Here is a 27,015-nt window from a genome sequence, read left to right as displayed (position 1 = left end):
CCTTCTTTGATATGTGAAAGGAATGTGAAGGTGCAAGACAACAGGAATTAATAAATAATCAGTAATACTCAGTGCTTTTCAGTTCCAAGCGTTTTATAAACATTAATGAACCTTCATGAGCTGTTGGAGAGGTATTTAAGCCATATTCCATTTTCATAGATAAGGAGATGAAAGCTCTGGCTTAAGTCCAAAGTTTTCAAAAGCAGAAACTACTTTTAAAAGCTCTTCTTGATAGTCAGCACTGGAATTCTGAAGGGATCGATTTCACTGTTGCCATCATTGCCAGCTATATGCTGATTACTTCTGCAAAGCTAGGTCTAAACCTGCACACTCAACAGCAGCAATAGCTTCTGAAAATTCAGTTTCTATTGGCTTGTTGGGTTTTCCCAAAGTATATAAGGAGAGAATGGCTTGTGAGAGAAATAGATATGTAAAAACATTTTAATTTGTTACTATTGCACCATGACAAGAATGGAAACCAAGACTTTGCAGGCTTAAGATAGTTACAAAAAGGGCAAAGTAGAACAACGATTAAAAGAAAAGACTTCCAAGTAAACCCATTCATCTGTGCAAATGGGAAGGCAGACTATGTTTTCAAATCTTTCTACATCTCCCATAAAGACTAGGCAGATGCTTTGGGTGCATTTCTGTAAGTGTGTGATGAATACTTTATTCCTGGAAGGAACAGAAAACATGGATGTGTATTAGTCACAAGTTTCACTGAAGTCAGGAAGAAACCACACAGGACTTCATTAGAAAACATATGAATTGATAGTCTAGAGAAGAAAAAGATATATATTGTTTATAGCAATATAATAAAAAAAGGAAGAGAGAGTTATAATTATTTTCTTTGCAATGATGTATTCCCAGTTTTAATTGTTCTGTGGCTTTGTTTGTTTCAAAGACTAACCTCTTGTTTGCCTACCTGCAAAAACACGGGTGGTGAAATGGCAGGTGTCACATTCAAATTAGCCAGCAGCCAAAACAGGAGGAAATCACAGAGCTTTCACACAGAATATAGCAGCCAGGTAAAAGCATAAATGCAGTGCTGATCAAAGAGAGAAGGTTCAAACCCAGTCCTAGGTATGTGCAGGGAGGTTCCTGCCCAGTGGTATCAGCAATGTGCCAAGTACAGTCTCAGCACAACCTTGAGTGTCATAGCAGATCTGTGAAAAGATGTAAGAATCACAACAAAAATGCTCCCAGTACACAAAAATGAGTGAAAAATTGACAGAAAAAGATTATCTTAAAGTGTACCTCAAAGGCACGCACATAGACATTTTAAAACTCATCTCAAAGCACTGACAGTTCTATGGCAATCAGGTTTGTGGTGTAGCACAGTTTTGCCATTCTGGCCTCCGCTGCTCCCCATGGGTGGCTGAAAATACTCAGGAGGTGAGCAGAAACGGTGGTTCCTTCCTACACCTTCTGCAACGCTGTGCCCAGCCCTGGCAGCACCGGCAACCGCAGCAGCCCCAGCATGCTCACCCCAACACTGCCCGGGTGGTAACACAGTGTTGAGCTCTATGGTAGGACATGCCAACTCTCCACAGCTGCCAAACAGGTGGGCAGGATTCACAAAAATGGAAAGCAGTGGAGTTTTATGAGGCGTCAAGCTGGTCGTAGGGTCCCGGTGTGCGAAGGGTTATGAGAAATCCCAGGGAACAGGAGTACGGCATCAGACCCTTCCGCATGTAGGCAGGATGGAGAGCATAACAAATTCAGTGAGATTATATACTTCCATGTGTTTCTGCTCTGCAGCTCCTGTGTGCTTTGAGTCACCCCTGACTGAGAAAAAGGCATGGTTATTTCACAATTCAAAAAGGGTTTACTGTCTACACAAACCGTGTTCCAGGGGATGAATGATCAAAGGAAAACCAGGGCAGGCACCTGAAGGAAATATTTAAAAAAACAAGAGCCCGTGGCTCCAAGTGCAGCAAAGCAAACTGGAATTTCAGCCAGCTTTCTAGGCCATACTTTTAGTCCATGCGGATTGTACCCAGAACAAGCAAAAGGCAACTACGGTAGAAATACCACTGCCCATCTTCATATGGAAACAAGATGGGCCACCGCAAACAAAGCTGGCATACTTTTGGACATGGCTTGTATGTGTTTGTGTGGGAGGTTCTTTTTGCTTTGTTTTTGTTTTGTTTTGTTTTCTCCAAAATCACCTAACTATTGCTGAACTCCTGAGGACTTTTTGATCTTGGAAGATGGATTAGAATGGGGATTTGGGATCAGGAAATGGCCTTGGAGGAAGTTGCTGCTAACACTGTCCGCTCCACTCCAGGCTTCCTTTGAGACTGCCTAGCATGAGTGAATGCCAGCAACTACGCTTTCAGTAGCGTGTCAGTGCAGCAATACCTTTTTTTTTATCACAGTCCTTTGTTTTAGCTGCTGAAACACCACTGATCCAGAGAAAATTTGAATTAGGAAATGGGCAGAACCTCCGTTTAGAAAGTTTTAACCTCTCTGCTCTGGGCTTTTCACTTTGTCACAGATTACAGAACCTTTATACCTTTACATCTGATTCTGCCATTTTTGTTCTTGGCACCGCTGATTTCTATGGTTGTTCAAAATCCCGTATCCCCAAATTTAACGTTACATTCCAAAAGGCATGAAAACCATTGGTTGCTTGCTTCATTCTCCTTAGGGAGTGCCAATGCATTTTAGGAGGCTAATTCCTCCATACCCAGTGCACTACAGTGACTATGGCATGCCAAAAATAAATGGTATTTTTGGAATGTAGTTTCTTATATAGGCCTGGGCATTCCTCTCCTTTTGTACCAGAAAAACTTTAGTGTCTTTGTTCAGTGTCAAACTGGGTAATATACAAAAGTCCTAAAAGGATGGGGTCTATCCACAGCTATGTCTTTGAGAATGAAAAAGCCTCTGAGACAAGGGGCTGGGCCTGCAGAGTATGAGCAGGGAGGGTAATCAGAGAAGTACTTTCTTCTTTCCATGATACCAGAAGTCATCAACAGCATCTCGTCTCAGCTTCCCAGGGTCGTTAGCAATGGGGTTGGGCAAGCTCTGGTGAGAGAGGTCTTCTGCACCTACTGAAGGTAGAGAGGAAAGCAGATGTGACTCAACTCTGGCAGAGTGCAGAAACATTATTAAGCACTGTGGAGAGGGTATCAAATGATGGGCAAGGCAAATCACAGTCAAACTCCTGTCATTTACAGAAACAGTGGCCATGAAGCCCCTGCCTCAGTTTCCCCTCTATCACCTGCGTGCTCTGCAGGGATTTGCTGCATGTGAGTGAAGGGCTAGGGGACTTTTTTTACCTTCAGTATTTTGGAGAACTGGAAGTTGAAGGAGACAAGAAAAAAAGATAGAGAATTACTTCCTTAAACAACATGTACGTATTATTTCAATTACATGTCCTGAGAGGGGCTGTCTTCTTAGTAAATGTTTGTCAGACACCTTGAAATGTGATAGCCCTCCTAGCATCACAGTAATTGTGTGGTTCCAGAAGAGATTTGGCAGTCCTAAAATGCAGAAGTGGGTTTTGCAACTGGAAGTCAGGGAGCGATGCTGGAAGTAAAACAAGAAGTGGAATCAACAGCACAAACATTTTGGACATTTCTGTCCTAAATAGTTCATCAAAACACCTAACACTTGAGTGAGCTTGGCCAGTCAAAATATAGAAATATAGAAATGCTCAACTACCTTTTCCATCTTTTGGATCCTTTCAAATCCAAAATGCATCTTGGGTTTGAATCTGTTCAAAAGATCTAAGCTTACGAATTGCTTTTGCAGATTCCCGGGATCTGATGCTGTCACAGTACATTCGGTGATGGACTCGTGATGGTTCTTTTACCTTGATCTTGAAGCGCAAAATTAAAGCAACCAAAACGCCAAGGGGTTAGAATTCAATCAAACAGTGTTACTTTATTATTTTGCTCATAAAGCGGCACGCGGTAGCGAGAGAGAGTAAGAAAAAGGAAAAGGGAATAGAAACAGGGAAAGAAAAAGTAAAGATGGGAAATGAGGATGTGTTTACCACCAGTCGAGCTTCAGAGGTGTCTCTCTGGTCTCCCATCCCATAGAGTCCTGCCAGTCCTCCGTCGTGGTTTAGGATCCTCTGGTGGGAGGATCTCAACTGTGTCCATTTGGGAGTCATCTCTTATGCTTCTTCACCCCGCCTCGCTCCCATTGCTTGAGGCCAGTCTCTGCCTTGATTTCGCAACCCAGGCTTAAACTACGCAGGCTCGAAAGATCCATGCTTTCTTTTGCCAGCACTTACATAGCCAGCATTAAGGGGTCTCTCTCTGGTCCATTGGGTGACCTCAGGACCCTTGGTGAGCTTCTGGGCATGCTCTTTATTATTGGCCATTGTTTGAGGGAGCAAGTGGGGGACAGGTGTGACTGAGGCTGCAGGTGAGAACACAACTTCTGGACGGCAGCTATTGTCCCTGGGTCGAAGAGACCCTCATAACAATCACTTTCAGGAGGCGGGGGCTGCTTTGGCTGAAGCAGCAGGCGAAGTCCATACAGCAGCCATTGTAAGCAGCAGCCCCCTCATATTGGAGAAACCAGTGCAACACAATGCTTCTCCTCAGGCCTCTCTCCAAGTCATTGTCCATGCGTTCTTTCTGTCAGGGCCTCAGTTCTCTCAGTTCCTGATGGTGATGGTCAGGTAAATCTTCAGACCGACTCTTAGAGATGCGTCTGGCAGGAGGGGTCTTTGCGGCATGGTTTCAATGGAGGCACGCTGCCAGGAGCTGGGAGCTGCGTGTGAATTACCGTGATTTCCCTTTGGGCCCTCTTCTTTCTGCCAAATTTGATGGGGACTTTTGCAAGTGAGAAGCAAACATGGACCTTTTCCAACAGGATGTGAAAAAACCTTGAAGAGGAGCCTTTCAAAGCATCTTAAAATATCCCTTCTTGTAGGGGATTTCTTGTAGTGAAGGAAGTCATTAGCTGGGCATAGGAGGCAGAGGGTACCTTACTTGGTTGCCTAATCTTTCTGATCACAGAGTTACATTAGAAAGTAACTCTATCTTATGTAAAATGATTCATCTTACACTATTTCTAAAATGCTTGTAGTCCTTCAATACACCATTCAGCACAGTAAAAAATTTCCTGGTCTGCAGGATTTGCTTAGTATTTAATCTAGCCTTTCCTTTTAGAAAACAAAACTAAACAAAACTAACCAAACAAAAAAACCTCCTACTGCTTTTAGCGAATTGCTTTTTAAATGCAATAAATACATCACTATCTTTGTGTTTAACACACCAATACTTGTAGGCAGCTATTTTGTGCGCCACTTCAGTTGTCACTTCCATCTGAGGTGCACATAAATCAGACACATCCAATCCGAGCTCGCAAGTCAGCTTTAAAGCCTTAGTAATTCCTGTTTTTCTTTTCTTAGACTGTTTCTGCCAGATCTACATCATTCAAGCACTGAAGTACTCTGAAACTGATATACCGAGGATAGTCCCTCTGGACTTCTGTAGAGGAGGACTCCTATCTACAGGGATTTGTCTCCATATGCAGGAAATACAATCCCCTGTTACATGGGAAGCCTGGCAATCACAACAGGGTGTGAATTTTGGATTCTGAGAGTCTTTTCAAAGGTGACCCTGTGCCCAGAGCAATGCGCTGAGGGCTTGAGGCTGCTGCTGGGTGCTGACCAAGTGTGTCACCACATCTGCTCCTTAGTGCTGTGTAGGTGGGAGATAAGGTCTTTTCAAAATCGAACCACATATCAATATAGAGAATCTGAAGACTTGTGGCTTCAGTTCTCCAGAAAAATCCCTTCCCTGCTGTCAGAGTGATCAATGGATTTCAGCCAGAGGGCTGCGGACCTCTGCATTGGCAAGTGGTTTCAAGGGGACATGCCACTAAGAGAAGCAAATGCATTGATGCCTGCTGACAACTGGTCTACAGGAGGCTGAAGCCGTACTGGAAAACTTTGGAGGTTGCAGAAAATAAAAGGCTAAAAACAGCAGCTGTTGGTTAATCTCTGTGAGACTTTTTTTTTGTCCCCTGGAATAAGTACATTTTCGTTATTTTTCTCTAGGTGTATTAGCCAGAAGTTTGAATTTCGAATGTTATATTTGCTAATGTCTATTATAAGTATACATAAATTAAGGTCCATCTTTAGGCTCTCATTTCATGATAAATGCAAATGAATCTGCCTACGGTCTCCCGCCTGAAAGATCAGCCTGTTTCTTTCCCCCAGACCAGGACATTAATTTTCACCCTGGTTTTCCTACAGTCACAACATTACTAAATAACTAACCTACCCAAAACAAAGAAATACAAGTTTTTGACTAGTGTCGTCACTGCACTTCACCACAGGAGGTCTGGCTGGTAAGGGCAGCGTGGACAACCTGTTTTGGTGGCAGCCCATATGTGCGTCACCTTCAACTATGCAACTGCAAGCCTCAGAGCCTACCCTAGAGAGCATTGCACACCCTCCTAACTACGTTCAAGCATTACCAGCTCCACTTTGATGTAGGCTCTGAGGGTTTGGTACCTTCTGCAGGAGGCCCAGACCCCTGCAGCTGCCTGTTTCCTACTTGTAGAGGCATCATTCATTTTATGCACAGGAGGAATCTGCCTACCCCAAGCATCTCGGTGGCATGCAGAATAAAAATTACATATTATGTGCTTGATGGATGAAAAAGATGAAGCTGTGGGACGTTAAGAGGCACACTGAGGGCTGGGAAGGCAGCCGGGAAAGCAAAGTTTTCCCCATGCCTGTCCCTTGCACCCTATGCAATCTGTACTCTATCTCACGGATGCTTGGGAGCTGTGCAGTTTATTCCAGATATGACAGATGCTGTGCTCTAATGTAGTCTGAATGGCAGACTCCTTGCCTTGTGCTGTTTGGTACTGAAATCTAGGAAAGATACATAGCATCATAAATAAACCAAACGCAGTCATTTCAGAGTGCATGTTAAGGGTGGCATGAGGCCAGAAACCCCATTTTCTTTCAGTGCTTTCCTTTCAAATACATCTTCATTTTTTCTAAAGCTATTTTTCTACCACCTACTAACCTTAAGTACCTTCAGGCAATTGAGTAAGATAGCCCTATCTTTTCTAGACGATATCAGAGAACATATAAAAAGGTCTACAGCTTCTCACAGCACCTTGTTTTTTGTCTAATAATCTACTAGATTCCTGTCCTGCCTTGTTTTATTTACTCCTCTAGACACCAGCTTCATAAAACTATTACCTCATGTGAGATTTCAGAAGATCCTCAGATGATTCAAATACTGGCTAAGGAAATAGCCAGTGCATTGCTGCAGGACTTTCTCCATGAGCATAAACCTTTCCTTAGCTGTTGCCAAAGACTATCCAGTTAGCAGGTAGAAGCTGTGCCGTTTGATGATGAGACATGTATGTGTGGGGTATTTTTCCTTGCTGCTTTTTGGTTAAATAATATAATAAGCAGGTTCAGCTTTTTTCTGCAAGCCTTTTTGACCTGGAGGCTATCGGCACCTGTTTGGTGCCTAAGCGGCTGTGTTACTGCTTCCTCACGCCTGCGGCTGCCCATCTGCTCAAGGTCAGGAGTGGCACAGAAGAGCCAAGGGGGAGGGCATATGCAGATGGTCCTTGGCTGTGCCGCAGCCAAGACCAGCGACCATCTGAAATACCTGCCCTGGCAGCCTACAGAACATGGTGCATGATGAGTGGCTTCATGCTCAAAGTGGTTCTGGTGGGTTCATGCATCCTGGTGACTTCTGTGGGAAAGGAGATGCTCAGGGCTTGGGGGTGAGGGTGGTGGTGTCCTAACACTCATGGGCGTTTTGGCAGTGAGAGCCTTTCTGCAACCTCCTTGGGATGTCAGGGAATGCCATCCACAACCACATCAAGAAAGAAGTATGCTCTTACTTTCAGTAGCTATGAAGTGCTTATTACAATATATATTACGAAGTGCTTTGTTTTACACTGTTGTCCTGGATCAGTTTTCCCTCATCTCATCCATCCTCTTTTTTTCCCCTCTGAAGCCACTTCCCAGAGGCTCTTTGTTAATTACCTCCCACCAGTTCCATGTGTTGGAAAAGCTGCTTTATTTAAAAAGCACAAATGATACCATTTTGATTGAATGTCTCTCAGGCCAACTCAGAGGTGGTTACAAAGCCCATGACTTTGAAGGAGTACCAGTGGTGGGCTTCAAGAAGCAGCTTGTCTCAAGATGTAAGAGACGATCATCAGCAAATTTGCTGATGACACCAAGTTGGGAGGGAGTGTCGACCTGCTGGAAGGCAGGAGGGCTCTGCAGAGGGATCTGGATAGACTGGAAAAATGGGCTGATTCCAATGGGATGAAGTTCAACAAGGCCAAGTGCCGGGTGCTGCACTTTGGCCACAACGACCCCCTGCAGCGCTACAGGCTGGGCGCAGAGTGGCTGGAGAGCAGTCAGACAGAAAGGGACCTGGGGGTACTAATTGACAGGAAGCTCAACATGAGCCATCAGTGTGCCCAGGTGGCCAAGAAGGCCAAGGGTATCCTGTCCTGTATCAAAAATAGCGTGGTCAGCAGGACAAGGGAAGTGACCCTTCCCCTGTACTCTGCATTGGTGAGGCCACACCTGGAGTATTGTGTTCAGTTCTGGGCCCCTCAGTTCAGGAAAGACATTGAAGTGCTGGAGTGGGTCCAGAGAAGAGCAACAAGACTGGTGAAGGGATTTGAACACAAGACCTATGGGGAGAGGCTGAGGGAGCTGGGGTTGTTTAGTCAGAAGAAGAGGAGGCTTAGAGGTGACCTCATCACTCTCTATAACTACCTGAAGGGAAGTTACAGCCAGGTGGGGACTGATCTCTTCTCCCAGGCAGTTAGCAATAGGACAAGGGGGCATGGGCTTAAACTCTGCCAGGGGAAATTTAAGTTGGATATTAGAAAGAAATTCTTTACAGAGAGAGTGGTCAGGCATTGGAATGGCCTGCCCAGGGAGGTGGTGGACTCACTGTACCTGGAGGTTTGTAAACTGAGATTGGACATGGCACTTAGTGCCATGATCTAGTAAATGGACTGGAGTTGGACCAAGGGTTGGACTTGATGATCTCTGAGGTCTTTTCCAACCCAGTCGATTCTGTGATTCTGTAATTACAGAGGCAAGTGTGCATGACACTGAGCCTGAAACCAACTGCTTTACTCCTTCGCTAACTCTCAAGCTCAAAAGCACCTCAAAGGTCAGCAGTCTGCTTCATCCTCTTCTCAATTCCGCCTCAAATCAGCATGCCCAAAAAGCAAGGTTAAGTGTAAAAAAACACTCCAAAAACAACAGCAGAAATTAATATTCAAATATCTGAAAAGGGAACAAATAGTTACCATCTCACTTCACTGAGCATTTAAACTTTCATGTCTTACATGTCTTCAGGATTGTTTTGGGGGCAGGGGAAACCTCTGAGCTATTCTTATCCTGAAAGAGCATTTTAAATAACCCCATCTTACACTCTCATTAATTTCTAAATACATTGTTGTGTGGCTGTCCATCATCTCCTTTTAACAGCTTTTATTTTTGTATCAGACAAGCAGTATGCTCACAATGCTTGCTTGCTGTTCTATGTATGGAAACGAAATCGTTCCTTTACACAGGATTTGTAAAGAACACAGACCACACAGTGTTTACGAGATTGCAGCTGAGTATAGAATTTTGCCTCCTAAATGTTCCCACTGGCAGCTGGAAACCAGTCCACGTGGGCACCTGCCAAATCCCAGTTAATAATTACTGCTGCTGGTTCTAGGTATCACACTGCAGCATCAGTCTCTCTCAAAGAGTTGGGGAATTCACAAGTCACACAATAGGCTGAGCTTGGTAAAGTGAAGCTCGGGTTTTTTTCCCTAATCAGTGCTCCCTACTAAGAAGGATCTTTGCCCAACTGATGACTTTGTGATTTAACCCACAATGACTGGGGTCTTCAATCCAAATTAAGAGTGTGTGAGGTTTAGTAGCCTGCTACTGCAGTGGTTATAAAGAAATTATTTAATATTTGCTGTTAATTGGAAACGGAACATGACTGAGCAAATGTATACTGGTCATGTTTTAATGGCAATCCAGGTTAACCGAATGGTAAAATACAGTGTCAGAGGATTACCAGTGTAAGGTGCTGCTGCAGTAACCATTTGTGCAGGTTCACAAACGATCCTACCGACAGCTCAACCACAAGCAGTGCTTGATTATTTCTTAAATGAGAAAAAAAAAAACAACACCTATAAAATTAAGATTCTGACTTTTCAGTCGAGGTATGAAGTTTCAAGCACTGGCATTCAAACATCAAAGTAAGTATAGCTGCGAGCTCGGGCTTTAGGCTGTGACCCAAAAAAAAAACAGGAAAGCAGAGTTTCCCCCATCCCTCCCCGAAACCACGGCACCCTTTCCTTCCCGCCATCCCTGTCTGCCGCCCGCGGCGGGGACCGCGGAACACGGGTGGGGGTGTCCACCTCTGGGGCACATCCCGAGTGTGCCAGCACGGGCTGGGGAGAACTGAGGGCCGGATCCCGACGCCACCGCTGTCAAAAAGCGGGTGACCCCGGCACCGGGCTGCTGCGCCCCACGCTGCGGTGCCGGTGCGCTGGGATGCGCCAGGACCCCGGGGTGCCGCGGCCACCCCAATGTGTGGGGCTCGGGGCGTCACGGGACCCCCGAGAGGGAAAGCCGGGGACCCCCTTCCTAGTCCTCTTTCCTCCAGCTGGAGTCGCCCCCTCTCCGCCGTCACTGCCCGGCACCAGGGACTTCGCGGATGGCGGCGATACCGGATCACAAAGCCCCCGGCTTCGCGGGAAGGGCGGCCCGTCCCCCGGGCTCCGCCTTCGGCCCCTCCCCGGCGGCCGGGCCCGCACGGAGGGAGCCGGAGCCGGCGCCGCGCCGTGCAGCCCGCGGGGGGCGATGTGACCCGGGCAGCTGGGGTGCGGGGCGGCGCGGGGCAGGTGGACGGGCTGGGGAGACGGGAGGGGAGGAGAGAGACTCCGAGCCGGGGAAAGATGTGGCTGAAGCCCGAGGAGGTGCTGCTGAAAAACGCACTCAAGCTGTGGGTCACGCAGAAGAGCAGCGGCTACTTCATCCTGCAGCGGCGTCGGGGCCACGGAGACGGCGGCGGCCGCTTCACGGGTACCTGGTGACGCGGGGGGCAGCGAGGCGCCGGGCCGGGTGGCGGGTCCCCCCCTGCATCTGCTCTGTTCCCCGTGCCTTTGCTCTGCTCTGCTCCACGGGAACTTGGCCGCACCGGGGGACCCGGCGGTGGGGCGGGCGGCCGGAGGCGGGAGCGGCCTCTTTGTTCGGCCGGCGGCGGGGCCCCTCGCCGGGCCGGCTCGGCTTGGCACGGCTCGGGGAATAACGCGGAACGGAGAGAGGGGCGGGGACGCAGAGCGGGCGAGGGGCGCCAGCGGCCCGGGGCATCGCGGCTTCCGCGCCACGGGCGGTGCGGAGGCTCCCCCCGAGTTGCCTCGGGAGCAGCTTCGTGCTTCTGTAGCCTGGAGCACCGCTGAAGCCACTTTATATTTTCCCCGTCTCCCCTCCCGGTGGCTTGCTTAAGCGTGACTAGGGGCGAGCTCGGAGCCCGTGTGCCGCGGTGCGGAGGAGCCGCGCCGGTGCCGGCGGAGTTGGCTGGGGGAGCCGAACCGCCGGGGGTTCGGGGGCGGCCCCGCTGCAGCCCGCGGAAGCCGGAGCGGGGAGCGGGCGGAGGCCCCTGGGCTCGGGGATGCCGGGGGGTTGCTGGGTTGTGTCCCCGTCCCCACCCCCCCAGACTGGCCGCGATCTGCCCTGGGGCTCGCCCCCCCATTAATACGATGGGAGTTAGATAAATACGTATACGACTTGTGACTTTTGGGTTGTTAGTTCAGTGTTGTGCAAAAGTGGGTTCTGACTTATTTTTGTATTAATTATCCTACGCCTTGAGTGGCTGTCGATAGGGCATGTTACATCCATCTGGCACTCTAGGTACGCATAGTGAAGGATAAATATGAAGAACAAGGATCATGGTTTTCCCTCGCAACAGTATAGATCTGTGAATAATTCCAGTGAGAATATTGCGTTAGGCTACGCTGACATTGTAGAGTAACCGAGTAAGGAATTTGGGCCAAACTTTTGGTTCAAATTCATCAGCAACAGAATTCAAACAAACAGTGCTTTGGAGAAAAAAATACAGTTTAACGTGTAATTTGTACTTAAAAGCAGGTGAGGCTGGTTTGTACCTTTCAAACAAATCGGAGTTTTTAGAGGTGGTTTGTATTTTTGAAAGAATAGACAGGTATTTTCAAAATCAGTATTTTCTAGGCAGTTTAAGAAGCTATGTTACCAGGTTTGATATTTATTTTATTAAAACCTTTTGTTCCTGAACCATTGACCTTTGCCAGCCGATAATACCACTTTCTGCTTTTTTTTTTTTTTTTTTTTTAATAAGAGCTTGTCCTAGCTGTGGAGTCATAAAGAAGCACAACGCTCAGTTGTGGCTTGGTAGATCCCATGTTATCAATGTATTACTAATGAAATGCTAGCTGTGATAAGGTTAATGGAAGTTTTGCCATCGAGTTAAACAACCGTCTACCCACATGTTTTCCCCTGCCCCCTGCATGGAAGTCACAGGCCACTCTTTTGTCATCGTAAGAACGACGTGGATTAATTTTCAGAGTTAAAAATAGCCGTTTACAGCTGCTTGATTTAGGTCCAGGACAATCATGAGGTTCAGATCCACAAATGTTAACTCCTCGTGGCTGAGCTTTCTGCCGCAAGCTTAAGCTGAACAAACTGCTTTTCTCTCTGGTTAAGTTTCAGGTGAATCATTTTGCCGAATCTACAGTGCATGGACTTGCATAAATCTGTTTTTGGCCGGCAAAGGAAAAGTGCTTCCGTCTCAGACGAAGTTTTCCAAGGGAACCATAAATTCTGACAGTCTTTTAAACCATTTGGAAATGTTTGTATTTAAAAGGGCTTAGAAATTAGAGTCCTATAACCAGAAAGCAAGTGTGGGGGAGCATTAAGCGTAGCTGGAGTTAGATATATTACATTTTTTTTTTCATAGTTTTTAATTGGGATGAGCGAAATGGAGACCTGTATGGAGAAACAGTTGGGCTTTGCTGGTAGCTGTGGTTTCGGTGCGAAGCTTACCTCCCAATTCCTGCTTTTCATGATGGTGGAGACACTCTATTAGTACCTGCCTTTTCCAAACTGACAGATACAAAGGGCAATTAAGCACTACCGTATTTCAGAGTATGGTCTCCCAAGCTATAGAGCTATAAGCAAGAAGATGTTATTTGTTTTACTGGGGAAGCAAAGCTTAAGAAAGAACAATATCTATATCTGTTTTCTTTTCCCTTTAGAAACTTGAGCCGTGGCCAACAGCAGTTAAGTTTGATGGAAACGTATAAATTTCAAAGATGTGAAGATCCTGTACATGAAAGCAAGTGCCATGGTAAAAGGGAATCTCAGAGCTCCTCTGGTGAGGAGGAGGAGGTGGCTGCTTGTCCTCAGGCTGTGTTAGACCCATGTGGGATCAGGGAGGCAAAACCTCCAGACTAGATTTCATAAGCAAAGAGTGCAGGTGGGGCAGTGGACCACTAGGGACATAATTTGCTTTAAACAGGGTGGGTGGATGCTGCCCTTCTGCCTCTTAATACAACATGGTATTTGCACTGAACCTCTGTGAGGGCGTTTGTTTTATGGCCTCGTTCTCCTATTTGCATGGGCTTTTTCCTTACAGAACACTTCTCTCTCCTGACCAGGGCATTTTGTCCATTATGTAAGTTAGTACAGCTGGAGGGTAAATTTCATGTGGATTTAATTCCTGAAGGCTGGACTGGAGAATATATCTCACACAAAAGCGCTTTTCTTCTGTATCTACGTTTCTTTCTTTGAGTACTGTGTTTCAGTTGGACTCTGTGCAGATGTTTGTAAGAGAGAGACTATATTTACTACTGTTATTTAATTTGGATCCTGGGGCAGTTACTGAATGCACACTGGGCTTGCAAGCAGCAAAAAATGATGGAGGCTGTGTTTAACTCTTCATTACCTGACCAGTGTCATTCTGGTTTCTGTCTTCCTCAGGATATGCTTTTCATGTAAATGTTTAACTTGCCACTTTACCTGGATCTCTACTTTAGAGTTCTGTTCTATCAGAGGCTTAAGAAGTAAATTGGTGATGTTTTAGAAATAATTTACAGAAATAGTTATAATTTTTTAACTAATAATTAATTTTTAAACTAATTTGAAGTTACAGATTTTTAAAAAATATTTAGCTCATCAATTTCTGTTGGTTCTGCATTTGTTTTTGTTTGTTTGGTTGTTTTTTTTTTCTCCTAATTGGGCATTGCCTTAGCTATCCCTACAAAAATGACTTCTGATGTAGCCATGATTAACAGGCCAAAGTTGACTGGATTTAGTACTTGCTGATATCTTTGTTTCTGAGGTTACATATTAATGATAAGCTTGAGATGCCATCAGTAGTCAAAAATACTGTCAAATCCCTTATGGTGGAATAGTGCGAGATAGTTTAGCCTGTGAGTGAATCACTACTTTCATTTTTATTAGGGGATGTTGAAAGCTTCATTCACCTTCCTGTTTGATTAGATTAGTTTTATGTATTTTGACAGCAAAACTGCTTATTTTGGGAGGTGTTGGGAATGATTTCATCATGGGTGCTTGGACTGAGAGGAGCTTTTCCCTCTTCTGAGGCAGCTAGCTTTGCAGTTGCTGTTTACACAGTACTTCACATTGCACACTCTTAGTGTATTAAAATCCACTTAGGATTCCTTTAAATACTTGTGACTTTTTCCTTTTATAAATAAGGTTAAATAAAACTTTAAAATGAACTCTTTGTTTCAAGCAGCTTTTTGACTTTCTGAGATACAGTGATTCTTTAATTTCTTGCTTGAAGTAGGTCAATAAAAGATTATGTTTTGTTCCTGTTTTACCTGTGACTTTTAATTTAGTTATGATATTTCTCCATACTGTTCTTCCAGCCTCCATTTTCAGCTCAGGGCACTTTCCAAGCTGGATGTGGTCTTACATCATTTGCAACTTGCAGAACATGAACATTTTGGAAAGAAATTAATTTCTCCTTCAGCTCATATAGACCTTTACAGTTCACAATTTTATAAGATATTATAGTGGCAAAAAGAAGCATCTTCTTTACATGAATCTGAACCTTATTATTCCTATAATAAAAGTAAATGCGGTAGGCAAGATAAATACACTTCCTAGAGCTATATGCCAGCAACTGAAGTAAACTTCCGTCTTAGGATTTTATTTTTTCTTTTAAATAAAATTGTTGCAGGGTGATAGCTTTCGAAGCGATCTATAGAGCACCTCTTGGTTGTGAATGGAGATCTGACTAGTTACACGATAAGAGCTCTCTTACTTATTTTCCCCTTGCCTGGATCTTATTTTTTTAACACATACAGAAAAATGGCTGTTAATAAACTCTGTGTCTCTTTTCTGGTAATTAAAAACCAAAAGATCTTTTGCTGTTCTTTCATGCTTTCCAGTCCAAACACCTCTAATCATTGTAAATACATCACCTTTTAGTAGCCCTGTGCATCTCCCAAGGTCTGGGTAAATAATTTCATGATAGAGACTATTTCAGAGAGAGACAGTGAGGGGACCACAGAGGTTGAGGGTTCCTGGGACTCGGGTGAGGAATCCATGTAGATTGCCCCTGTTGATTACATTTTAGCAGGAGAGGGTCAAAAATATGGTGAAGACTTGTATTTTTAGTAGAAAATGCAAATGGGTATTCTTGTAAAGTTTTTTACCTTTTGGATGAGTGAAAGGCAAAATGAGTAGCATATTAAAAGATCTGTCCCAATATAGTCTTCAAAACAGTTTGCCTTTTAGTCTTAAAATATGTCAAAGATACCAGAACAAGTTACTGATAGATAGAGGCTCAATCTGAACTCTAATTAAAAAACAAAGTGAAACAAACACCCCCCCCCCCCAACAAGCAAACACCCTCCAAAACACCCCTCCTCCCAAAAACAAATGAAAACAAACAAAAAACCAAACAAAAAATGTCAAAAAAACCCAGCAAACAACAAAACCAACCACCACTGCTTTTATTTTAAAGGGAGCAGATGATAAGAGGAAGACGCCACAATAATGAAGTTAATAAAGGATATTGGTGGTGCTCAGCGTCTGTATTCATGGTTGGTTGGTTGGTTTTTAAGGCAGAGCTCTCTCTGAAGCTTTGCAGAAGGGGAGGTGGAAATCTAAATACTCTACTGAAAGCTTGGACTCTGGTCAAAATGTTATCTAGCCTTGCCCACAGCTGGAATTCAGATCGGCAGGTTTTATGCTCTATTATTTTTTTCCTCCTTATTTTACTGTAACATTTTTTAAGGAGAATGCATGCTTCTGAGCTCTTTCCCAAGAGGGTGGCTTCTCCGTTAGAGCGTTTGGCCAGGAGGCAGGAGCTGGAAGGAGGGATAGGAGCAGAAGGGCTCCTACCAGCAAGGCTGGGCACCCCCAATTCCTGACCCCCGAGCCTCTGACTGAGCTGTGGGTGCTGCTCTGGCTCCCTCTGGCTGGGGTGGGTTTCCTCCTCCTAAGGCACAGCAATGCTGAGATGGGTAAGGTGAAACACAGGTGCTGGTGTTGAAATGCTAATGTTGTGTTAAATACTGATATTAAAGGTGATGATCTACCTGTGCATGCAGAAGGGTGTCTGCGTTGTGTCTGCTCAGAGACTGACCACCAGCCCACACAACACTAATCCAGTGAATAGCTACGATGGGTTTTTAGTTTCATGTTGTGAAGGCCAAACGCCACAGAAAAAGGCAGGAAAATCAGAGAATGGTTTGGGATGGAAGGGACCTTCAAAGATCATCTAGTTCCAACCCCTTACCGTGGGCAGGGACATTTTCACTAGACCAGGTTGCTCAAAGCCCCATCCAACCTGACTTTGAACACTTTCAGGGACGGGGCATTCATGTTTGGGCAACCTGGTTCAGTGTCTGACCACTTGCATCGTAAAAAACATCTTCCTTAGAAAATAATGGCACGTGTTGGTGGTGGCAGAGTGTAAGTAATGCTAGAATGGTGTCTTCAGTGTTATGTACAGCACCCACCAAAATAGAGACAGACTTTCTTATTTTTTACTCTCCCAAGTAGTATCCCGTGTCTGGGTAATTTGCTGCTGCAGCAGCAGCTTGTGTGTCCCACCTTCTCGCCCGTCTTCAGGTGGAAAACAGCTTCAGGTATTTTCACTTGTAACGTGAGAATCGAAGCATTTGGCTCTGCAGCTATAAAAATAGGCTTGGCATGACCCGGGCCGGTGGCAGAGGACTTGAGATAAGCAGCTGTGAGAGTCCTGTCACGGCTGCGCGCCCGCCTGGGGAAACGGCCTGTGGGGAAGTGGGGCTGAGGAGAAGTAACCAGTGCCCCGGGGCTGCCGTGACGTTCCCACCATTCTGGGAGAGCGGGTGCACGGCTCGACTTGCTTCTGTTTCCACAGTGTGGCCTTTCCCTCCCCGTGCTGTGGTCTGGTGCTGGAGCGAGATCTCAGCATCGTGCCCAGGGAAATGGGAGTCACAGGGACCATGGGACACCAGCTTCTGCAGTAGAATGCCTGAACTACCCTCGTTTCTCTTGTGCAGCCTCCCCAGAGTGCTGGGACTGAGGAGTGATTTTGTTTCAATTAGTTTCTACATGCCAGATTGGAAACCAAACAAACAAACAACAAAACTACAAACAAACAAAAACCACAAAACGCCCCCCCCCCCCCCCCCCCATAAAAAATGCCACCACAACAACAAAAACCCCAAACAAAACAAAACCCCAACAAATCCCAGTTTACCCAGTGGCAGCGTTTGATCTGGCAGAGCCCATGTTGGCACTGGTGTAGAGGCTTGAATGTTGGTATTTCCACGGGTGAAATAAATACTTGGAGCGTTAGGTCTTTACGCTGAAATATAATGTTGTCTGTGCTTATCTTCAAGTGTGGTGAGCCCTTATCGTTAGAAAGGAAACACAGCCTTCCTACAGCCCTTAGAGGAGTCCTCCTTCATCCTTTTTCTTACATACTTTTCCAGATAAGATCTGCAACTTATTTCTTGGTGGGGAAAGCCTAATAAGAAATACTTTCTCATAGGTGCTGTATTGTATCAAAACCTGTTTGTAGAATTTTGCAGAATTCAGCAAAGACAGTGTGGCTGGTGTAAAGCCAAGACATTGAGCCACTGTCATTAGTGGCCTTGCATAACCAATGGGGCTCTTATCCAGCAAAAGCCTGGATTTTAGGGAGGCCTTAGTGAAAGTAACAACCTGTTAACCATCCAAGTTTTGAACTTTTAGAGAAATCAAATCAAGATGGTATGAAAGACCTAGAGATGTCCCCAAACATTTATGCTGGGGGTTACCACTGGCTAGCAGCACCTTCATGCTTGCCATCCTGGGCTGTGTCCTACCTTGGTGCAGCTCAGAAGCCTCCACCTGAGCTTATAACACCCAGTGCTTGCGGTCCTCTCCTGCTGGTCTCTGAGGGGTGAGGATGAAAACTGAACTAAGGTGGTCCTCAGCACATCTGAGCTCCGGATCTCACCTTGGGTTGCAGTCACCAACTAGGTGCTCCTAGGTGGTGAGATGGTTGAGGCCGTGTGGGATCCAGCTTCGTAACTGCCCCATCTCTCCCTTAGCAGGTATATTGGTCCTATGGAAGGCTTCGGAGATGCTGCACAGAGCCAGGCGAGCAACCCGTGCTATCTAGAGTGCCTTTTTGGCAGGCTGAGGTTGTCTGGGTTGATGTGAAAACCACCTTTCTCCTGCAGCTGGAGCAGAGGGATGGATGGTGAGGGGCTGGGAAGCGGGGACATCCACAAGTCGCTCCCTGTCTCCTGCTGCCTGGTGGTGGGCTATTGGTTCAGCCAGATGCTCGCATCCTCTAGCAGGGCTAATTACTGCCACCATGTCTATTGTGAGACTCTAATTGTTTGTGAATCATTGCAAGATAGAGGAAACTACATGAAGAAGCGTAATTAGGGTTCAGGGTTTGGAGTGCTTCTCTGCCTCAAAGAGCTGAGATTATGCTTTATTTAAGCAGTTAGTTCAATTTCACTGTCCTAAAAAAACCACGCTTTATTTTTATGGTCATCTGAATTGTTTGATTTGCTCTTTTCTCCCAATTCACATGCCTGAACAGCTTAGAGTGCCTCTTGCAGCTATTAACTGCATCCTCTGGGAAAGACCCTGTACTGTTAGCTCCTTCCACTTCTCGGGAAGAGCTTTCTCCCGATTTCAGGTAAAGTGTTCTCTTGGCAGACTCCTGCTTTTGCTTCCTGGGCTTGTTTTTCTTTCAGCGCCCAGCTTTCTGATGGAGGAGGAGCACTGAGCTTCTGAGAATTAATCTAGAGGCATGCTTTATACTTCGTGGCTTCATATTGCAGTGGGAGCCTGCCAGGATGCTGGGCTGTGGCTGTAGTCTCAAATCCCTCCGTTTGGTGGCTTTGTCTTACAGAAATAACCTAGCCTGATTGAAAAAATAAAAAAATAAGGGTCTGAGTATTTAAAGCAGGGCTTTGGCACAATCCAGCTAAGTGTAGTTTGCCTACGGCCAAGAGCAGCTTCAGCTTTGGAGTTGATGAGCATCTTGGCAAATTAGTTTGGGTCCAGGTACTGTGGTGGTGGTCCTGTCTGTTTTCTCCGAAAGGCTCGATTTGGCAGATGTTCTTGAAGCATACCTTGTTCTCCAGATGCACTGGTCTCAGGTGCAATGGGAACCTCAAGTCTTTTTCTTCCAAGTAGACCAAGGAGAAATAGAAAAGCAGTATTCTCTCTCCTTCAAACTTCTGCGGTGGTTGGTTTGTTTGTGCAGTGGCTAAAGCTGTTCCCCAGGATGCTGGAGGCGCAGGCTGGACTCTTGCCTTCTGTGTGACCCCTTTGGTTTTGGGAGAGGGGGTATAAGCGCTTGATTTGGGAGGTTCAGGGCTGTGGCACGTGGGTGGGAAGAGGTGCCTCCTTGTTCCTCGCATCTGGCCCGCCGTTCCCCAGCTTTTAAAAGCGCCGTCAGAATTTCTGACCAACTAATTGCAGATACCACATGTTATTGCTTATTTGAACTAGACTGACCTTTACTTCCCGCTTTGTGTTAAATTTATGAGTGTGCGTTAAACAAAGGATCCCAGCTGTGAGGACCAGATGTCTTATTTAAAAAACAAAGTAAAACTGTAAGGGTAATATTGCTCAGTATTGTGGTACTGCAGGCTTCCTTGTCACTTAGCCTCAGATTTGACTCCCTCTCTTTTCTTATTCTTCATTTCCCCTTCCCCTCCCCCCAAAAAAAAAAGCCATTGCAGCTTTGGCCTTCAGATATTTTGTTTTATTTTTTGAATATTTATATTAATTTATTGGTCCAAGCCTCCTAAGTGATAAGTCCAAGTCCCTCTGCCTTGCAGCATGGCTTAACTGCTGAAGTGACCCCCCCAATTCACGGGAAGGCATTTGAGTAGTTCTGAAATTTAAAATATGACAGAGGTGAGCAGAAATCGTCTTGCTCTATGTCGAGGGTTCCTTAATTCATGTGCTGTTGGGCCAGGCGTAATTATTAGTGCCTTGGACTGTCTCTTGAGTATTGTCCTAAAAGATGGAAATAATACATAGTTTTTCAGTTCCAGTTTTTAGTCTGGGTTCAAGTTTAATCACCCTCTGCCCAGCATCTCAGTAGTTTAAAAGAATTTTTGAAATACCATGTGGATAATTAACACTGATCTGGGAAGGGAGCTTGCATTCTTTAGTTTGAAAGATACGGTATGTTTAGTAAAAATTGGTGTTATATTAACTTTCTGTAAACATGTTCCTTTTTCTAGATTAGTTGTGAGCATGACACAGTATACGTGTCATGGGATCTTTGATCTTTCTGGAAGCATGTAGGAACTATGTGTTTAAAGATGAAGAGCACTGCGCTCGTGATAGTTCATTTGATACCCTGATTGTTGTAAAATATCCTTGGCTAATTTTTTTTTCCGTGAAGAAATGCTCAACAATTTCATTGTACATGATGTCCTGTTTGCATCTCTTTTGGTTACAGACTGACCTCTGTGAAAGGGAGACACTCCCACCTCTTGCAGAATTTCAAGTGTTTCCTTGCTAATTTTTATAGTTCAGATTATTTGTGGTATTATATCCATCATATGCATGTACATTTGATAAAAATGGGTTTGCAATTAGAAGTACAACACTCTTGATTTACTTGGAGGTATACCAGTTTCCGGTATTGAAGCAATAAAATAGGCACAGAAATAGATATGTTTCAAAAATAGCATTGAAATAGATACCAACTAAGGTGTGGGATTTGTTGTGAGTTTTCCAGTTTTGTTTTCTGGACTCACTTCTGAAATAATATGTATAAGTGTTCCCTCTACCTGAAATTCACCTTACAGCTGAAGTAATCAGGTTTATTGAGGAGAAGCGTATAATTTCAGTAGAAGTGTGTCCTTTTCCACCTTATTGGTATTTGTCAGAAGTATACATTACACCTGAAACTTGCGTATGGATTTTAGCTTGGGAACATTCTTTCTGCATGAAACAAACCCTCTACCTTTTGAGGAACCTGCAAAGGCTTTGCAAACCTACATTTCCATCTCTCCTTAGTGTAAATAGTGTGCAGTTTACTGCTTCCCTGAAATAGTTCTGCATCTTGGGAGGTCAAAAAGCGGACGAGAAGTTGGTGGAGTAGCTTGTTAAAGGGAAAGCAGTACTCTGGATTTTAAGTTCCTCCCAAAAATCTGGTCCCATATAGACGAAAAAGAAAGAAATGATGGGTATTTTGGGAATGAAACCAGTGTAGCAATTCTTCTTTTTCTGTTTCCTTTTAATGTTTGACTGTTCTGTGGGTATAAATGATTTCGCAGTTACCCGTGATACAGAAGAGGTCTGCTGCATCCTACCTGAAGGCATGTTAATGCATCAACATGTGAGCCAGAGACCCTCTATATAATTTATATGTACCTGTGAGCCAGAGATCCTTTTATTTTATGAGCAGATCCCGTTTTGTAAGAGACCCTTCCATGGAACAAGCTGTCAGGACATTTTGTTAGAAAGGTGCTTGCTCGCAAGCTAGGTGTTTTTCAAAGCATGTTTCAAAATCAGTGTACAAGTGTACAGTGTAGTTTCTTGTTTGTTTGTTCAGGGATTTTTAGGTTGTTGCAGTGGGAAGTGTACACTTTTTTCCTTTTCTTTCAGTCTTAGTTCTGGCTCCTCTTAGTTGTCCTTAGTTAATATTTTAGCTGTGGGTAGTTTAGAAAAAGGAGGTAATTAATTTGCAAAGTTGAAGGAGGAATCTTTTTTTTTGTTGTTTTAATACTTTGTAAGCAAAATGGAAATTGTAAGCAGAAGTAAACAGTGAGAAGAGGAATTGTGTTTTCTGGTTAGTTATTCAGGAACAGAAAAAGGACTTAATTTTGCACAGGCTAAGAAGTAAACCAAAATTTTGCAGCTACTTCTGTGCTTTCATGCAGCTTTTCCTGATTTCTGAAAAAGAAGCATTGCACAAATGAGATGTTCACTAAATGTTCTCTTTTGGTTGCAGTTACTGTTAGTTGACTTTTTTTCCATGACTTTAGTGAAATGAAAAAGAAATTTTTCTCCTAGATCTATCATCTGGGGAAAGTGTTGGGGCACTTCATAACTTTGTTCTGTTTCTTTCTTGTAATGTCCCAAGTCTTTTGAAATTTGAAAGTTAAACCCTATTTTTACTCTCTGCATCGTTTGATGATGCTGTCTTAATGGCTTTAACCCAGCTCACTGAAGTTGGCACTCTACTTTCTGTGAACATGGATGGTTTGCTATCTTTTATACTTGGATGAGGTTTTTTGTCTTTTTCTTGCAGTTACAGGAGTGCATTTAGCATTTTCTGATATTGTATGTATTACCGGTCTCCAAATTCAGTTCCCTTTTTTAAGTAGATGGCTGTGATATCTTGATAAGCAAACTGGTGCAGAATAATCTCTCACCCTGTCGTTTTAAAACATGCCGTTTTCAGCTTCTGCTTGGCTTTGAAAGCATCATCAATGGTGTGTGTGACTGCAAGAAGGAAGTAGTTGATGCAATTTTCTTTGCTCTTGGAAGGTTTTTGATGCTGTTCCATATGAGCTTCTTATACCTCCTAGACCAGAAGGTGGTTACACTGCTGCTTTGTTGTGCCATACTCAAATTAATTAGCTGTGGTTCATTGTCCAGGTGAGAAGACATTTCAGATGAGGACTTTATAGGTCTCATTTCATTGTTTCCGTTAATCACTTAGGTGATGGGCTAGAGAACACAATTATAAGAACTGCACATAGTGGCAAGGGGTGGCAAAGCCTTTGGAGGCTGAGAATAGTTCCTTTTATGTTGGATTAATGGTGAAGGAACAAAAATACAGCTGTACATATGGCATTTAGGCTGGAAAAATTAAAGATGCAAAGAGAAGATGTAGTATTGTGGAAAACTTCCTAGAGAATCCAGTGGCTTAAGCACAGGTGGTAAAGCCACTCCTTGCTGTCTGTCATCCCTCTCCATAGAGGTTGTGCCTCTGCAGGATATACAGTATAGGGGAACTGCACATAGAGCTGCTCCTGTATTGCTCTTTGTAGGTGCCATAAGCCAGTTCTGAGTTACTTGAATAAGCCAGCTTGCAAATCGTGGCATTTGAATAACTTTTTGATGCATAGTTTGTTTCTGCAGGAAAGGCCAGCAACTCCAGCTGACCTCCAGACTGGAAAGACTTTTTGGGGGACAGCAGTTGCCCCAGCTCTCAAAAACTGAGTTTGCCTGTGTTTATGTCGAGTGCTCAATTTACAGTGGGTATACTGCTGCAAACTTTTTTGGATACTTTGGTGTGTATGCAAGATACAGGAGGTGATTTTCTACTCTTCTTACAGCTGGTACCTTACCAGTAGTGAGCATCATGTCCAGTTTGGAGTGTCACACTTAAAAATAAGCTGGAGAGATTCCAATTTAAGCTCAAGAATAATGAGCTGTTTGAAAAATATGACCCATAAAGATGAGATGAGGCAATTGGGCTTTATTTAGAAAAAGATAATTCATTCAAGGGTGGGCAAGTATGGTGATACTTTTTCAGTATGTCAAGCATTAACATAAAAAGTGCTTGTGGTAAATTACTCTCTCTGTGTTGGGGAGCAGAATTAATTTCCAGCTAGAGAGTTTAAGATTGTGGTGGTTGGCTTGTTTGGTTACTGGGGTTTGTTTGTTTGTTTTTCCTCTGAAAGAATACTTAGTGAAAATAGTGGAACAGGCTAATCAGGGAGGTTGTTGCATCTTGGTTGTGAGAGGTTTTGAAGAACAGGTTAGACAAATACCGCTTATGGCATAGGTGTATTTATCCAGCATCAGAGCAGGGCTGGAACAGTAACTTCTTAGGGTGCCCTCAGGTCTTTCCACTTCAATTCTGTGTTTATATATGTATATATGAGGCAGAACTGGAAATGCAAAGAACTCAATATGTTTTGATCTTCTAATCTAGTTTGCCTTTCACATTTTGAGCATTTGTACATCGCAGCGTAAAACAGGGAAAGAATTGCTATTGTTATTGTTATATTCTAGATTGTAATTTTGCAGCTTTAGATGTGAAAAGACTTGCAGGCTACAGAAGTAAAAGTTGGCACTAATTCTCTTTCCCCCCGCTTTTGTTTGCAGGTCGCTTGGTCGGTGCCCTGGATGCTGTGTTAGACTCTAACGCACGCGTCGCTCCGTTTCGAATTTTACTCCAAGTCCCAGGCTCACAGGTTTACTCTGCCATTGCATGTGGTGAGTTATTGAACGGATCTGAAGTTTACTGGGCCATAGCTATTGGTGAGTCACAGACGGAAACCCCAAACCGGTTCTGAGCATGGTCAGTGTCAGCATGTCCAAGAAGCTCAAGGTAACCCCAGCTAGTAGTGTGTGCGTGGAAAGCTGTTGCCTATAGCTTGTTTAACAACCAAATTAACCCCTGGTTGAAATCCCAGATAGGAATTACGAGAAGATGTTAATGAGGAACATTAAGTTTCTATAGAAAGCTTGTTTGGCTGAGGGTGTTTTGCATTAATTTTCTCTCTCTTGCAAAGTAGTATGGTTCTGTTCATATGTATAACTTTTCTTACAGTAGTAATAGTTCCTTATGGCAAGAAGCTACTTAGTCTAGGCTTTCAGTGGTCTAGTCTTTCGCTTGCTTACTATGAAATGTCTTACCACACTTGATTATAATGGAATATAACTGGAAAAATCAGAAGATGCTATGTGATTTAGGAGATAAAGTTGTTGAGGGGGTACATCTCATTGCCTGGTCTGTTGTGCACTAATCCCTTTTGCAGTGTCTCTGCAACCTTGGAAGGTTGAGGTCATCCTCAGGACAGTGGTATTGATGTGAATTGCAGCCTGGCCATGGCACACTAAGGGCCATCTGAATGCGCTTGTTCCATTCATCCTGTGCTTGCTTGGCCAGTCTGCAGGGCTGTTCTTATCCCTTCTGCTTCAGTCTACAAAATCCTAGCATAGAAATAGTAATAATGCTCTTTCAGTCAGCCCTGAAGTGGTGAGGCAGTTGGACTAAATGATCGTTGTAGGTCCCTTCCAACTGGACTTCTATTCTATTCTATTCTATTCTATTCTATTCTATTCTATTCTATTCTATTCTATTCTATTCTATTCTATTCTATTCTATTCTATTCTATTCTATTCTATTCTATTCTATTCTATTCTATTCTATTCTATTCTATTCTATTCTATTCCATTCCATTCCATTCCATTCCATTCCATTCCATTCCATTCCATTCCATTCCATTCCATTCCATTCTTATATGGATCAAGCCATGAAATAGTTAGCTAATGCAAGTTTTTACATGTTGCTGGTGTTTGACACAGTAGTCCTTTAAATAGCAGGGGCAATCTGTATATTCACCCCCTTCCTCTGTACAGGCTCATTCATTTCTCCCTTGGTTCAGCAGAGACCCCTCTGCATGTTCCCCTGTTAATACTGGGAATGTTTCCCTGTGCCAGATGTCTGTGAAGAAGCTTACGTAAAGTCCATTTGTGCTATTTTTGTTGTGGCTAGGTTTTCTTTGTTTTCCAATTGCTCTATGCTTTATATCCCTACCCTCCTCCTTTTTACATTTAAATAATGCCATCTCATGGAGAAATTTAAAAGCTTCATGCTGTTACAGTCCTCTGGAAAAGTTCACTGGAAAAGTAAGCTCAGTGTTGCTGTCATGGGCTTCTTGATCATTTGAATATATGTAATATTCCTTTCTGGGGCTGATCCTTGCCCTATCCACACTCTTACTGCTTGCAGGTGGTTTTTTTTAATATTAAAGGAACGACAAATCACTACAAAAAAACTTATCTGGTTGCAGTGATTAAGGATTTTCCTGAGATAAGCCGATCTAAAATTTTCTTTGGCTCTTCTGAATGGATGCTCAGCCCTGAGAAAATGAAATTTTACTATAACAGCGTGGAAAGCAGAGGGCTCTGCTTTGTATGCTGTGTGGGTAGGACATACGCGCTCTCCAGAGCTGCACAGAAATGGAGAACCACGGTAGCAGAAGTTGCTTCTGAACAGTATCTCTGCTGTGAAACCCTGACGTGAGAGTCCCGGGGAGAGAGCTGGCGCTGGCAATAGGACTCAGAGGAGCATAGTGTCATAAAATCACAGGATAGTTTGGGTTGGAGGGGACCTTCAAAGGCCATCTACTCCAACCCCCTGCAATGAGCAGGGACGTCTGCAACTAGATCAGGTTGCTCAGAGCCCCGTCCAGCCTGGCCTGGAATGTCTCCAGGGGTGGGACAAAGGACTTGCCCTGTGCAGAAGTGGCCATTGCTGCTCACCCAGCTCTGCACTAACATCAAATTAAGAGCTTTGCTACTGGATTTGGAAGGAACAGTGAGTCACATTAAGGTTCCTGCTGTATATCAAGGACAAGGGGTAGCTCCAGGAGCCTCCTTCCAGTCTCCTGGTGTAACTTCATTAGGGGTAGCCATCATGTCATTAGGCAATTAATTAAAATTACATTTTTAATTGTGTGTTGGCAGTCCTCTGTTCAAGGAGCTGTAGGCTTAAATGATTATATCTGTTTAAGGGTGAAATCTGTGTTACACAC

General features: G+C 44.2%; 1 protein-coding gene across 2 annotated transcripts in view; it reads left to right on the top strand.

Annotated features, from left to right (window-relative positions):
• The first annotated feature begins 10,911 nt into the window (after window positions 1-10,911).
• Window positions 10,912-27,015, top strand: part of TBC1D8 (TBC1 domain family member 8) — a 49,832-nt gene continuing 33,728 nt past the window's right edge. Inside the window, exons 1-2 of one of the 2 annotated variants that reach the window (XM_082068886.1) lie at window positions 10,912-11,068; window positions 24,578-24,688. In XM_082068886.1, the coding sequence (XP_081925012.1) occupies window positions 10,942-11,068; window positions 24,578-24,688 (238 nt within the window). In that variant the 5' untranslated portion in view covers window positions 10,912-10,941. Of the gene's footprint in view, window positions 11,069-24,577; window positions 24,734-27,015 lie in introns of both variants that reach the window. The other variant, XM_082068885.1, reaches the window with a different exon arrangement.

This window comes from Streptopelia decaocto (genome assembly GCF_964273445.1).
Source record: "Streptopelia decaocto genome assembly, chromosome: 1".
Lineage (NCBI taxonomy): Eukaryota > Metazoa > Chordata > Aves > Columbiformes > Columbidae > Streptopelia > Streptopelia decaocto.
Note: the sequence above shows the minus strand (reverse complement) of the source record. Positions and strands in the feature narration are given on the sequence as shown.